The sequence below is a fragment of the Lissotriton vulgaris genome, chromosome 2_1 (genome assembly GCF_964263255.1).
Source record: "Lissotriton vulgaris chromosome 2_1, aLisVul1.2, whole genome shotgun sequence".
NCBI classification, from domain to species: domain Eukaryota; kingdom Metazoa; phylum Chordata; class Amphibia; order Caudata; family Salamandridae; genus Lissotriton; species Lissotriton vulgaris.
The window spans coordinates 1,906,105,999-1,906,122,398 of record NC_141687.1 but is presented as its reverse complement, the minus strand read 5'-3'; the positions used below and the strand labels follow the sequence as shown (position 1 = coordinate 1,906,122,398).

Sequence of the window (16,400 nt, the reverse complement as noted above, 5' to 3'; positions counted from 1 at the left end):
TCTGAAAGTTTACATCAACTTTTCAGAAAACGTGAAGGATCGAATTTTTACCTGCAGGCAGTTAAAACATCAGAGCAGCAAAATATCAGCCCTCGAGTGTATAACATTACTGAAATAACAAGGCTTAAGTCACATTCATAAGACTTTTACTGCATATCATACATGTCAAATACCTAGCACATAACAACATTTTGATTTTACAGGTGCTTAAAGATGGGCTGCTGCCACAGTACAGACAACACACAGACAGGGCTTATTGTCATTATCAAGAACTTAAAGTTCAAGTGATGGGACATAAACCAGATTCGACGGGGCAATATGTTTCCAAATCCGCACAAAACTGTACTTCATGCAGGCTCAACTTTTCAGAAAACCTAAAGGATCACATTTTTAACTGCATGCAGTTAAAACAAGAGAGCTCCAAAATATCATTCCTCGAGTATGGAACATTACTTGAAATAAAAAGGCCTACGTCTCGATATTAAGGTTTTTACTGCAGGTCATACATGTCAAATGCCCAGTACATGACGCAATTTTTTTTTCACAAATGTTCTGAAAGATGGATTGCTGCCCAGTACAAACAGCACACAGACAGGAATTATTCTCATTATCAAGAACTCAAAGTTCAATTGATGGGACGTGAACCAGATTTGATGAGGGCATTAGGTTTCCAAATGAGCACCAAACTGTACTCAATGCAGGCTCCTAATCTCAAAATTGACATCAACTTTTCAGAAAACGTGAAAGATCAAATTTCTAACAGCAGACAGTAAAAAAAAAAAAAAAGAACAGCAAAATATCAGTTTGAGTGTGGAACATTAATGAAATCACAAGGCCTAAACAACTTCTTTTAAATAGCCTTACCGTTTACTCTGCTTGGCGCTCCGTTTCCTTCGGCCAAGGTCACACGGATTTTAATCTTGTTTAAATCTGTGCTCCAAACATCGGCATCAATAAGGGAGTTTTCAGACTCAAAAGCCTTTGCTTTTCCATCCAGATAAATGTACACGCAGGCCTACCATCGCTGCTTTTTATTTACGCTACATTACACAGAGAGCACCACTTATTTCATGCCATTTAAAAGTTAGGAAAACCTCTGGAAACACATCTCGGGATTTTTCTAATCAATCTACATGCAAAACATGTGACAACGTGCTAGCTAGCACCACCTTTGCAGGAAGCCGAAGAAATCGCTACGGCCCTGATTGGCTCAGCTAAATCAATCTGAGCAGCTGGTTAGAGTGAGGGGGGAACATCCCTAAAAAAAGACCCAAATGATATAACAACGTTGATGGGCTACTAAATTGTGGCCTTACCGGCGCGAGCTACTCATAGTGCCTTGGCGAGTTACTGGTAGCTCGCGATCGACCGGTTGGAGACCCCTGGTCTACCTGCATCTTTGGTTTCTGATCTGCAATTCCTCATTACTGACTATAAGCAGAGATTTCTAACTTCTGCAACGTCTCCGCCTCCAGCTGTGTCTCCATCGCCAAGACCGCAGCTTCCACCTTTAAATTTGCAGCCTGGGCCTGTCACTTCACCACCTCCGCCTTCCACGGACGATGAGGAGGAGGATCCACATGAGGAAGGAGAACTTCATGATTCCCAATCTACTCATTGGACGATTATGTAATCCCCTGTCCAGCATTCCCCGTGCCTGCTCAAGCTGACTCGCCTCCTGAAGACATGTGGGGATTTCACAACATAGTTGAAAGAGCTGCACAGCATTTCCACATACCTATGCCTTCACACCAACAGGATTGCTTCCTCTTTGATTTTAAGGAGCCTTTTAAAAAATCTGTCTGGTCTACAGCTATTCTAGATTATATATTAGATCAGGGTGTAAAAATAATGCATATCCCTTCCTCAATACCCCCAGTATTGCCTCCTCTGGATAAAAAATACAGAGCTCTGGCTACTGCTCCAACTTGCCTAACCGGACATCCCAAACCAGACTCAGTCATCACATAAGCTGCTCAGCGGGAATCCAAAAATCCTTCTGTTCCATTGGCCGCTCCGCTGGACAAAGAAGGTAGACGGCTTGATAATATTGGAAAATGTTTCTCGTTCATGTCAGAATTAAGTGTGTGCATCCAATTCCTTGGCACTGTTAGGACGCTATAACAGGCAGATGTGGGCAGACATCGCTTCATATCTTGGGGCCTTGCCGGACGATTCAAAGGAAGAAGCAAAAAAGATCTTGCTGGAGGGTGAACGTTCTGTGTCCGAGATAATAGATTGTGCGATGGATATCGCCTCTACAGGATTTCGCCAACTGGCTGGCGCAGCTGTACTACGGCGCCCAGGTTGGCTGAAGGCAACTTCATTCCGACCAGAAGTGCAAACAAAAATTTTGGATATACCCTACAATGGTCTGCTTCTTTTCGGAACACACATTGATGAAGCTCTTCAGGCTATAAAAAAGGATACCGGCATAGCTAGAGCTTTGGGTACCCTTCAATTCCAGAATCTGCCTTTTCATGGCTCAAGAGGAAGAGGACAGTCTTCTACGAGAGGCGATTACCAACACCGATCTTCCTATTCTTCTAATCAGCTGTATCGGCCACAATACCAGCAGCGTCAACAGCAACAATCATCTTACAAAAAGTCCTCCTTTCGTGGCAAAGGAGGTCGACAGAAGGACGCTGCTCAGCGACAATGACTTTCCACTACCGCCGGTCTCCTCTTCCTCGCCAACCTCCAGAGTTGGAGGAAGAATTTCCCATTTCCTGCACAATTGGAAACAAATAACAACGGACTGTTGGGTTCTGCAACTAGTTCAATTCGGACATTCACTAGAGTTCATTCAAATTCCTCCCCAAACCCCTCCCCGACCTATGCTTCACAAAAATCTACGTGCTCTACTCCTGGAACTTTCACTTAAGCTCCAGAAGGGAGCTATAGAAAGGATTCCTCTATGTCAACGGGGGAAGGGATTTTACTCCCGTTTCTTCCTGGTGCGCAAAAAGGAGAAGAAATGGAGACCAATCTTAGACCTGAGAAGTCTCAACAAATTCTTTAAAAAGTAGTTTCGTATGGTTACCATCCAATAAGTTCTGCAACTTCTCAACGTAGATGACTATTTGGTGTCTTTGGATCTTCAGGATGCCTATTTTCACATTCCTATCCACCGGAATCACAAGAAATTTCTGAGATTCGTAGTAGCGGGCAGACATTAACAATTCAGTGTCCTACCGTTCGGACTCAAATCGGCGCCAGTCATTTTTACAAAATGCCTGTCTCCAGTCGCCACTTATCTCAGACAACACCACCATCAGGTCTTTCCATATCTGGACGACTGGCTCTTCAAAGAACCCTCTCTAGAAGGCGCGTCCAGGTCTTCCGACACCTGTCTACAGCTTTTCGATTGCTGGGGGCTCACTCTCAATTAGGGCAAGTCCGTCCTCCGGCCTTCCCAGCGTATAGCTTTCCTGGGTGCTAGTCTCGACACGACCCCGAAGAAAGCGTTTACCTCACAAGAGCAACAAGACAAACTTCTTTCCTTGGCAAATTGCATAAGATCCAAAAAGTCTCTTATAGTGCGCCTTTTCAAATCCCTGCTCGGGATAATGTCTTCCTGCATTCTACTAGTTCCACACTATCGCCTTCACATGCGCCCTCTTCAAGAGGTGCGATCAGCTCAATGGGTCCAATGTACAGGATCATTCGACGATGTCATCCGGGTGACCCCTCAGATGGTCAAGGCTCTAAGGTGGTGGATTTGACTCAGACCCTTTCTCAAGGCTTGCCGTTCTTGCTTCCAGCTTCTCCACTTACCATCTCCAACAGATGCGTCCCTGGAAGGTTGGGGAGCTTTCCTCCAAGAACTCCAGATCAACGGAAAGTGATCCCTTTCTGAAAGGAAACTTCACATAAATCTCCTCGAGCTGCGAGCTGTCTATCTCGCTCTTCTGGCATTCCTTCCAAGGATCAAAAATTCTGTAGTGCTTGTGCAGACCGACAATACCACGACAATGCACCATCTAAACAGGCAGGGAGGGAGTCGTTCTCTGGCACTCTCTCACGAGTCATAAAAAATCTGTCACTGGTTGCTTAATCACAACATTTCTCTTTGTGCAGGATATGTCCCAGGAACAGACAACGTTCTGGCCGACTCTTTCAGCAGACAACAGGTAACGTGTCACGAATGGGAATTGAATCGGCGGACTCTCAACTGCATATTCTCTCAATGGGGCACCCCTCTCCTGGACCTATTTGCTACCAAGCAGAACGCCAAATGCCAACACTTCACAAGCTGGCAGGGATCTCTAGGGAATGCATTTTCGATTGCATGGTGCAACTTCTTTGCATACTTTTCCACCGATTCCCCTGATTCCCAGGGTCCTCAGAAAATTGAAAGCGGAACCTTGCACGTAGAGCAGTTCTGGCTTGGGCTCGAGCAGTCAGTACTAACAAAACATATTCCTTAAAATTGAAGAGATTCTGCATCTGGTGCAAGTCAAAGAAAATACACCCTCTTTCATCGTCTCCAGAGCAAATACTGCCTTTCCTTCTCCATCTGGCGAATTCCGGTCTCGCCCATGCCTCCATTAAAGTCCATCAGACAGCAATATCCCTTTTCAGGAGATACTTTGCAGGCACTTCTCTATGGTCTAATAGGTTGATTAAAAAAATTCTCAAAGGCCTATTTAGGACATTCCCTCCTGTAAAGACTTTACTTCCTACTTGGCAACTCAACACAGTTCTGGCTCAACTTATGAAACACCCCTTTAAGCCGATACACAGAGCTGATCTTAAGTATCTCTCCTGGAAAACAGCGCTCCCTAGCCCTTACCTCTGCAAGGCGAGTGAGTGAACTTCATGCTTTTTCAATTCAAGACCCTTTCCTTCAATTAAAACACGACAGGGGTATACTACGCACAAATCCGAAATGTGTGCCTAAGGTCCCGACAGACTTCCATCTCAATGAGCCTATAGTATTACGAACCTTTTTTCCAAATCCTCAAACGGTGGCAGAAAGAACCCTGCATTCTATGGATCTTAAACGCTGTCTAAAATTTTACATTGACTAGACAAAGACGTTCGCAAATCCAACCAACTCTTTGTGGCTTACAGTCGACCTTGGAAAGGTCTACCACTCACTAAACAAAGTATCTCTCGGTGGACCTCTGCAGCTATTACTTTTTGTCACCAGCAAGCGGGGCAACCCCTGCATTCCAAAGTTCAAGCCCATTCCACGAGGGCAATTTCTACCTCAATAGCACTTTTTACAGGTGTGCCCATTACAGACATTTGCAGAGCTGCAACATGGAAGACGCCGCCTACATTCACCAAGCATTACTGCCTAGATACGGAACTCATGAAAGATGCTGCAGTGGTACAAGCGGTGCTCCGTCATCTATTTCATTAGAGGTGAGCCCTTCCCTTCATCCCACCATCCTTTCTTCTAAATGACTTTTTCTCTCCTGTGTGTTAATATTCTATTTGATTACATTTTGGTACTTTATATTTTCACGTTGATATGTTATCTGGTGAATTCATATATACTGTACCATTCGAAAAGTGCTTATCATTGCTTACTACTTTGATTCAGGCATGTGAATCTATGAAAGATACCCTAATACTGGATAAGAAATGCGTTACTTACCTAGAACTGCAGTTATCCAGTATTGGTATCTTTCATAGATACACATGCAACCCACCCACCTCCCCTGGAAGGGCTCTCCTGGGTCTCTCAATTATACAACTACTTAGCACTGTGCTTATGGAAATCTGAGGGACTAGAGCTCCTTCCAGGAAGGTTCCAGAGGGTGGTGATGGCTAATTGGCTCTACTCCAAAGTTTGGTCCTTTTAAAAAAAGGACATGTATATGTTACTAAGGTGAGGCCCTTGGCCTATTACTCTATATGTTTAATGAGACATTACTTTATTTATGTACCGGGGACTCCCATCCCGACGACAGGGAATGATTCAGGCATGTGAATCTATGAAAGATACCAATACTGGATAACTGCAGTTACAGGTAAGTAACGCATTCCTTCTTATCAGTGGTGTAATGTGCCACATAAATGCTGCCGTATTGTAATATTTTGAATGTTGCATATTTGTAGGAAGTATCAAACCATGTATTTCTATTCAAACATGTGTTCTAGGTTAAGCTACATAAATGTTGCCCTTGAGGAACTTGTGAGCTGTGAAAAACATTCGTTTGTAATGCTATTGTTTTCTATAGAACAGAAAAGTATATTGTTAATTACAGAAAGCCGGAAATAATAGCACCGATGATGAGCTCAGCAGAATTCATCTTGCTCTGTGAAACTCCCCTTTGATAATTGTTTATTCTTTATTGTACAGAGCAGCTGCCAAGGCCACGATCAAAAAGCAACAAAAAGCCCAGTGGGGAAAACGAAAGAAACAAGAGTCATCGGAGGAGGAGGAGGAGGAGGATGAGGATGATGATGATGGTCCCAAAAGACAAACTCGACGACAAACTGGGAAAGCCGTCAGGTAATTTAAAACAATACACAAATAGATTTTCTTACTGTGAAGGGTTTCCACTTGGTGTTTTTTTTTTCATGTACTGCATTGTGGTAACAACACAATGTACAAAGTTCCCCAGGGGAGGTGGAAAAGGGGGGGAAAGAGTAGCAAGAGTGTGGAGAGTGGAGCGTGGAAAAAGAAGGGGAATTTCCTTATTGGAACTAAAACCCTCACACACCTAGCAAGCTAGATGTCATGCTTCATCATATGGGTTCTGCTCCTCGTCAGACTGGCGCGCCAATGTCTGACGGGACTTTCACTGTGTAGTACGTTCCACTTAGGTCCTGACGAATTGCCATCCGGGCAAGAAACATGTTGACCTGATCAGGGGGTTGTAGATATCTTGCTTTTTACTACCTAAAGCATATATCTCCCCTCTCACTATTTTAATCAAGGGCGTCAGCCACGCCAATAAAACTTATTGTGGACTGACCCACCTTTTTTAATTCACCACTTTATCACGACTACACCACTTTTCAATCCCTCTCACCCGCATGCACCATATGGCTGGAACAAAAGATCTCCGATAAAGAGCCCCTTTACGGGTGCCCGTCAGACATTGCAGCACCAGTCTGACGAGGAGCAGAAACTTCCTACAATGTTTAGGTATCTGTGCAGTGTATCCCAGCAGCAGAACCATTGGGTCTCTCTCCAATGCGATTTCTAGCATGCTCTCAAGGGCCTCATGTACTTGTGACCAATACTCCCATATACCGGGGCACTCCCTAGCCAGGTGTATGAATCCCGCCCCATCGCTTCTACATCTTTCGCAGCGGTCATTGTCTGATAACTTAAATCTATACTTTTTGACGGGGTGTAAACGTTGTAAAAACTTGAAATGAATAATTTTGAACCTACAACTAGCGGAGATATGTCCTGTGATTCTACATGGATCTAAGACTGCTTGATGTGACTGCATGTTATTGAAAAAACTAAAACAGAAAAACAAATAATTGAAAAATATGTGATCCAGTAAAAGAAGCTTTGATTCATAACAGTAGAATGTTTACTGGCCGCCAAGCTACTGTTCAAAAATACTATTTTGGAATGATACTTGTCCTTAATTTGAGAAGGCTCATCAACAATCCCAATTTTCTTGAAGAGCCAAAAACTCAACTATCTGCAAACCCTTCCCTATAGTGTTTTCTAGACCTTCGTGGATTCTTTGAATTTGGCATTTGGGGACTGGGGCATTTGAAAGCATCCTGCTATGCTGCAAGAATGATGTTTATGGTAAATACCTATTGCTGCTCCTTCTCTCAAAGGATTTTTTTTATTCTTGTCCTTTTGGGATTCAGAGCGTCATTTATAGTTTGGCGTAAAGGTACAATTGCCATAAAAAGGTGGCTACATTGTTCCACAAAACTTGCAGTTCCCCTTCCCTATTTACTGTTGAGGGAACTGCAAAATTTGATGGTCCATTAGGGTACGGTGATGGGCACCATGATCGTTGACCGTCTTTTTAAGGATGAAACAGCAGTCATTTGTTTTCCTTTCCCAGGACGACAATGCAAGCTTGGCGGTTTATTGTAGGGAAATCGTACAGAGGTCTCTATATGCAAGCCAAGCACATAATGCCAGCTTACAAACGTTTCGTCATTCAGTGGAGCTGCCACAGTGGCATTTCTACTGACGGCGCAGAAATTCCCATATGCTGTTCTTGATGTCTAAATTTGGCGCACAGATACCCGCCAGTGAGTGGAAGGTTAACTTCTTTTAACCTGGTAGGCCACCCCCAAAGTGTAAATGATGCTCACAGTCTTTTTAGTTCTTTTTCATTCTTATGGATACTTCTACCTGCAGATTCCTCACCTGTAGAACAAATCCCAGGCGTCCGACTTGATCAGGAAAACTTCAAAGCTATGAAGTCGATGCAGTCGATGCAGGAAGTGATGTCAAGTAAGACCATATGGTACTGCCTCGTTCGCAGAGGTCAGTTCCCTTCTTTCCCACACCTATGGCACGGATCTGGTGCTTCCTTCTCTCTCAGGAATTTTCAGAGCAAATTATTTTGCAGGTCCTTCTCTCCTCCTAGCCTCCTAAAAATATCAGGGTTCAAACCATGTAGGGATTGGGTTGTGAGGGACAGATGTCTGTTTTGGATTCCCACACAGTTTGTGGTGTTTAGGGTCTGGCCATGACTCTAAGGCCTATTTGTCGTGCCTCAGCATTCATCCTAGGGTCCTAAAGGAGCGTTAGGCCAAGCTTTTCATGGCCATGGCTAAGGAAGGCCTTAAACACCGGAAGTGGTCTCTGTACCATTCTCTGTCTCCCTCATCCTCTTCAATGGCAACAAAACAGACAACACAAGAAAATAGACAAGAAAAACGCTAGCGGTAACTCCGCTGGTTGATCTCTGTCTCCCACAGGACTTTCGTCCTCAGAACCCAAAGCTTATCGACCTAACTCCAACAACCCCATCTCTGCACAGCTGTGCTCCTCCTATTGACACAGCTCCAGACATACCTCTGTCATTCAATTAACCCTCAGCACCTGCACCTCCACCACACAATACTTTGGAAGCAGGGCTAACCTTCCCAAAGTTCCCGAATCCAGAATCGGATCCAGAAGTATTCCGTAATGCTATGTACTCTATTTTAGCTAAGGCTATGGCGATATCCAGCGGCCCACACCGGCATGACTACCAATGTTTCTTTGGTGCACCTCATTCGGATCCAGTGCATTGGCCACACCGATCTGACCAGGTGCTCCGATAAACAGCGATGCAACCGATGCTGTGGACTATGCCTCCACCGCCACCACTTTCGCATCGTGCTCCAGATATGGTGCAGGAGACACCATAGCCCAACGTCGAGCCCCAGATGCATTCACAGAGATGCCCGGTGGCTGTTAAGAGGAGGCTTATAGAATCAGACTCCATGAAGTTTTGAAACAGACTTTGATCATGTGGAGTACCTTCCTTGTGATGACCTGTACCAGGACCTTCTACAATTCCAAGGCCTGTCCTCAGCAAATGGCTTGGACACTTCTCCTGAGCTTGCTATGGACTCCCCCACTCTCCCACCAACACCTGAAGTGATGTCATTGCGTAAGGACATGTTGCAAGCTTCGGAATCCTTGGACTTGCAACTACCAACAACGGAAACAAAGACAAATAACCTCACTGAGCTCCTCCTGCTCTTTTCTGCCTCATCAGAACCTTTTCTACCTTTTAATGAAGCTTTGCTCGAACCCAGCTTGGTAGAAACTTTCTTCTACTCCGGCGTTCAACAGGCTCATGGGTCGCTGTTACTTACCATTTCTGGAGCATCTAGCATTCCTCTCTACACCCTTACCTGGAGAGCCTCGTCATGCACGCTTCCTATCCTGGGGCTCATTCTGGAGAGTGCTTTCCCAACATTTCCCTCTGATAGGGAGTCAAAGTGCCTGGTAGCTTAGATCAAAAAGGTCTTTTCTGCAGGGAGCGTGGCCTTAACATTGCTTAACACCCATTGCCTTCTTCAACCGTGTCTTCTGGGACATGGCCAAATGATTCTGCCACACGTCCCAGCTGACATGAAGGACTATGTTCGAGGCATATGAGCTGCAGATCTTGCACTCTGCATTAGATCGCTACCTGGTGTTGGGCTCGGATGATTGCCTGTTGTTGTCGTCTTGGAAAAAGTCTTTGTAGTTACGAGATTAGAGACCCCTTCCTTGGACCAATGTGCGCATGGGCATCGGCTCCATCCTTAGATTGTTTTTTTCCGCCACGGGATTCGAATGCAACTTTTCCGCTCCGGTTCGAAAATAAACTTTTCGATGACTTTGACACGCAAAACTTTCTAAAAACAAACTTTAACTTCAACATACATAGACTCGACCTCATCACTTCGATTCCGGTCGTCGACTCGAGCCGTCGGGCCAACCCACGCGGTGAGGCCTACACCTCATGGAAAGGACACCATTCAAAAAATGCCCCAGGTGTGGCGCAAAAGTTCCACACAGCGACCATTACGAGGTGTGTAACCTGTGTTTATCACCTGAACTTGATGAGTCGAGCTGCACAGCTTGTGTGTCCTTTCGATCCAAGAAGACCATTCGAGATCGGAGGGCCTGTCGACGCGACATGCAGAGATCAGCTCCGGAACCGGTGGATATCTTCGACGAAGGTCCATGTGTCTCCGAGAAAGATTCCGATGATCTCCAGATCATATCTGAGGCAGACAACTCCGATGACTCCATACCATCTGGTCAACGCGTGAGTACGACTGCCCCTTCCCCAGCCCAACCACCTAAACCAAAGGCTAAGGTCAAAACTCCGCCTTCGGGGCCCAGTCGAGAGCGAGACATTGCTTCGAAAGCCCCGCCATCGAGCCCGGCTCCCAAGAAAATATTAAAGCCTTCCGGTAGCTCCTTACTGAGCAAACCGCATGTGCAGATACAACCAGCTCCCTCGGCACCGAAACCGAAAGAAGTCCAGGTTCCGAAAAAGACCCTGAAACCGTCGACTCCTAAATACAATACGGCACCGAAACCAATTAAACATGCTTCCACCCCAAAATCTTCGGTACCGAAACCCACAAAACCTGCTTCCGATGCCTCCAAGCCCTCAAACCAGGCCTTGACTCCGAAGAAGATACCTTCGGTGCAGAAAAGTACGCCACTGGACTATACAACAACTCCTAAGGCTAAAGACAAACAGAAACAAGGCCCGGAGCAGGAAAAAATTGGCACCGAAAGCATTTTCTAAAGAAGAGCTTTTCATACCTGATCCTCTGCAAAAGAGGATATACATAGACCCAGAAACAGGACATGTTTCCACCACACGGGAAGAGGAAGTCAGATACAGCACCTACACCTCCAGTGCCTGTCAAGAAGGAGGACACATCTCCTATGCACCCTTCTTCTCCTGCATCTCCCTCTCCTGCTCTCCCTTTATACATTTCACCACAAAATTCTCTCCTCTTTATTTTCCACAACATACTACACCTCAGGATGATGATCAGTATAGCATGGGGGGAGGGAAAGACCCAGATAACCCTTTTCCCTACCCAACAGGTTCACCAGACAGGGAGTATCCAAACCCACAGGATATACCAGATATTCCTGACCCACATATATATCCATCTAAACCTTCTCCCCCAGAAGACAATATTGGGGCTGGACACTTAATTCATAGGGCTGCCATTTATCACAATGTCACTATGCATTCAGATGAAGCAGAAGAGGAATTTTTACTAGACACTTTTGAACATTCCCAAAAATCTGTGCAAATACTGCCAATAATTAAAGGAGTTATTAAACATGCCCCAGAAGAGTTCCTGTACGGGCTAGAATCATAAACTCAAGGATAGAAAAAAAGTACAGAGCAGCTCCTGGGGATCCTGCTGACATTAAGGGACAGCTACCCTTAGACTCCCTAGTAGTTTCAAACGCTAGGAAAATGGCAAACTCACTAACATCAGGAGAAGCACCACCTCCTGATACAGAGTACAAAATCATAGAAGCTTCAGGGAAAAGAATAGCTGCCCAAGCTAGTAATGCATGGTGCATTGCTAACACACAGGCCCTCCTTGCAAGATATGACAGGGCTCACTATGATCAGCTAGAGAAGCTCTTACAACATCTACCTGATCAATATAAGGCACAAGCAGATGACCTCATACAAGATGGTAAGCTTATATCTAATGCCTCCATTAAATGTGCACTAGATGTAGCAGACACTGCATCCAGGGCAATAAACACCAGTGTCCTTCTTAGAAGTCACGCGTGGCTACGCATTTCAGGATTTAAGCAAGAGGTACAGACTACTATCTTAAATCACCCATTCAACCAACAACAGTTGTTTGGTCCAGAAGTAGACACATCTCTGGAAAAAATGAAAAAAGACACTGATACAGCCAAGTCTATTGGAGCTTTGCAGTTCACCCAAGCAAGAGGCTCTTTTCGTTGCTCCTTTTACAGAGGATGCTCCAAACAAGCTGGATCAGACAATTCTGCTTCCTTTAAAACTAATACACAAGCATCCTCTAATAAAGGATACTTTAGAGAAGGCTACAGAGGCAATAACAATAAGGGATGAGGTGGAGGTAACAACAATCGATCCTCTTCCACCAATAAACAGTGACTTCCTTCAGCTCCCCCAACAGCATACCACTACTGTAGGGGGGGATTAACACAGTTCCTACCTGTCTGGAATTCCATCACAACAGATAAGTGGGTAAGACCGATTATCCAGTATGGTTACTGCCTAGAGCTTACAGCTACCCCTCCAAATATACCACCCAGACAGCGTCCAATGTCCACAGAACATCTAATGCTGCTCCAACAAAGGTTCTCTCATTACTACGAAAAGATGCAATAGAGCTAGTTCCACTGCAACATCAAGGAACAGGGGTCTACTCACTCTACTTCCTAATACCCAAAAAGGATGGGACACTCGGACCAATTCTAGATCTGAGGTCTCTCAATCGCTATATACACTCAGATCATTTTCACATGATCACTTTACAATAAGTGCTCCCATTATTGCAACAAGGCGATTTCCTCACTACACTAGACTACAAAGACGCCTATTTTCACATTCCCATACATCCTTCTCACAGGAAATATCTCCAGTTTGTGCTAGAAGGACAACACTATCAACTCGCACATTATTTTGTAGACAAAATAACATCCATCCAAGCCTCTCTTGCTACTTATTCCAAACAGCCTCAGGCGGCTGATCTTGATGCCCCCTCCTCCTTACAACCCTCCCTCTGGGAATTTCCACAGCTAAGCCTTGTTGCCTCATTAGACCATCTGACAGGCTTGAAATTGGGCTCTCCTTTAGATCCCTGCCCGGTCTCTTGCCTCAACAAAATAACCCCTTTGCTAAATGGCCCCATCAATTCCATTCTTAACTCCTCACTGTCTTCTGGCATAGTCCCTCAGGCCTGGAAGAGCGCTCTCATCCTTCCATTAATAAAAAAACCAACTCTGGATCCCATCATACACGCCAACTATAGGCCTATCTCTCTCCTCCCCGCTCTGGCGAAGGTGGCGGAAAGACACGTGCACAGATCTATCTCTGACTTTATCGAGAATAACAACTTGTTACACACTACTCAATCTGGGTTTCGTGCGAATTACAGCAGAGAGACCGCGTTACTTGAAGTCACCACCGCCATTAGAGAGGTTTTAGATACTGGAGGAAAGGCCATGTTGGTCATGTTAGACCTGTCGGCGGCGTTCGACACCGTTCCCCATGATACCCTCCTAACTCGACTCTGGAATTGTGGCCTCAGGGGGACGGTGTGGAACTGGCTTAAATCATTTCTAGCCAGCCGTCGACAAACTATCTGGGCGCCACCTCACTCCGCAGCTATGGCAACCCTGGAAGTGGGAGTCCCTCAGGGGTCTATTCTTAGCCCCCTGCTTTTTAACATCTTTATGGCCCCCCTTGCAGAGGTTGCAGAGTCGTTTGGCGCTCAGATCGTGTCTTACGCTGACGACACCCAGCTCTTGTTTACTTATAACAAGAACGAGGTGTTCGATGGGATCCGTATCAGAGGCTGCTTAGAGGCAGTCTTTGATTGGTTCAAAAGACACGGCTTGAAATGCAACTCCGATAAATCGGAGCTGCTCTTTTTCGGCTGTGTCTCTGAACCAAACTGGAAAAGTTGGTGGCCACAAGATCTGTTTCCTCCTGCCAATGATAGTACCAGGGCTAAAAACCTGGGTATCATTGTTGACAATGAGTTAACCTTTGGGCCTCAAATTGCTGTCTTTCGGGGAAATGCTTTGGAATCCTGCGGATGCTCAGGAAATTTCTCCCCTTGATTTCGGTGAACCATCGAAGGGTCATAGTCCAAGCACTTGTCGGGTCGCGTTTGGACTATGCAAATGCCTTCTATCTGGGACTCCCAAAATATCTGATAAGGAGACTGCAGGTAGTCCAAAATTCAGCCGCTAGGGCTATTTATGGACTGCCCAGACGAGCTAGTGCCTCTAACTTGTTGAAGGAACTGCACTGGCTCCCTATAGCCAAGAGGGTTCTCTTCAAAAGCCTGACGCTAACCTATAAGGCTCTTCATGACTCAGGCCCTAGGTATATTAGAAAGCGCCTTGCTTTTTACAAGCCGAGCAGAGCTCTGCGATCTGCCTCCTTGTCTAAAATGGTCGTTCCATCCATCAAGCGAACCAGACAAGGAGGGCGTTCCTTCCACTACCTGGCTCCGCGCGCTTGGAATGAACTTCCTATTGTTCTTAGACAGGCCCCCAGTCTGTTGTCTTTTAGAAAGGCATTAAAAACCTGGCTTTTTACTAGTTAATTTTGCTGTTCCTTTTTTGCAGTTGTGTTTCCTTTCCATTAAAGGACTTCTTCGCCAAAGCGCCGGGACACTCCGATTGGAGTAGCCGTTGCGCTATAGAAGAGCCCAATTAACATAACATAACAACATAACATAACATAACAATTCAAAGACCTTCCATTTGGGGTAAAAACAGCACCCAGAGTGTTCACAAAGTTCTTAGCAGTAGTAGCAGCACATCTCAGAAGACAACAGATCCATATCTTCCCGTACTTAGACGTTTGGCTCATAAAGGCCAAGTCATTCAACCAGTGTGTTCAACACACATCTCACACAATTCAGACACTGCACAACTTGGGGTTTACAATAAACTACACCAAGTCACATCTACAGCCCTCTCATGTATATCAATACCTAGGGCTACCATAAACACCAATACAGCTCTAGCTTTTCCCAGTCCAGCCAGGATACAGAGCACTCAAGCCTTAATTACAAGGTTTCAAAACCAACACTCTCTCCCAGCCAGAGTGTTCATGCAACTAATAGGCATGATGGCATCTTGCATTTTTATTGTACCATATACAAGACTGCAAATGCGTCAATTGCAGGAATGTCTAGCACATCAGTGGAATCAGGCACAAGGACAACTAACAGACCTGGTGTTGGCGGACAGACCTGGTGTTGGCGGACAGCCGCACACATCGCTCTCTGCAGTGGTGGAACACCAAAAACTTGTCCAGAGGGCGGCCGTTCCTGGAGCCTGTTCCACAAATAGTACTGACAACAGACGCATACCTGACAGGATGGGGAGCACATCTGCTCCACCACACAACTCAGGGAAGATGGACTGCTCAACAGAGGGTGCTTCACATCAATCACCTAGAGTTACTAGCGATTTTCATGGCACTAATGTCCTTCCAAGTACACATACAAAACAAAGCTATCTTAATCCGGACGGACAACATGACAGCCATGTACTACATACAGAAACAAGGAGGCACACACTCCCTGCAACGGACCCAGCTCGCACAAAACATTTGGAGATGGGCCATTCCACAACAGCTTGCACAAAACATTTGGAGATGGGCCATTCCACAAAACATATATCTGCTTGCAGAACACCTTCCAGCAGTTCACAATGAGATAGCCGATCTGTTCAGTCGACAGACACAACAGATTCACGAATGGGAACTACATCTGCAAGTTCTTCAACCATTCTTTCACAAGTGGGGTCATCCAGACATAGACCTGTTTGCCACACACAAAAACGCGAAATGCCCAACCTTCGCCGCCAGGTTTCCACACCCGTTGTCCAAGGGCAATGCGATATGTATGAACTGGTCAGGCAGATTTGTGTACGCTTTTCCGCCAACCCCACTAATACCACTAGTACTACGCAAGCTCAGACAACAGTCTCTCAAACTGATCCTGGTAGCTCCACATGGGCACGCCAACCGTGGTTCACCACACTGCTAAAACTCTCTCTAGTTCCATACCAAAGACTGTCTCTGACACCATCAATGCTAACGCAGAACCATGAAGACATCAGGCATCCAGATCCAAGTCAACTGAATCTGGTGATCTGGCTCCTGAAGTCTTAGAGTTTGGTTACCTTAACATACCACCAAACTGTATGAATATCATTAAAGAAGCCAGAAGACCTA

The 16,400-nt window shown here is 45.4% G+C and overlaps 1 protein-coding gene across 1 annotated transcript in view; it reads left to right on the top strand.

The window, feature by feature from the left end:
* Positions 1-16,400, top strand: part of CHD2 (chromodomain helicase DNA binding protein 2) — a 1,340,517-nt gene that overhangs the window by 484,938 nt on the left and 839,179 nt on the right. Inside the window, exon 6 of the mRNA XM_086956769.1 lies at positions 6,317-6,469. Within this exon, the coding sequence (XP_086812895.1) occupies positions 6,317-6,469 (153 nt within the window). The remainder of the gene's footprint in view (positions 1-6,316; positions 6,470-16,400) is intronic.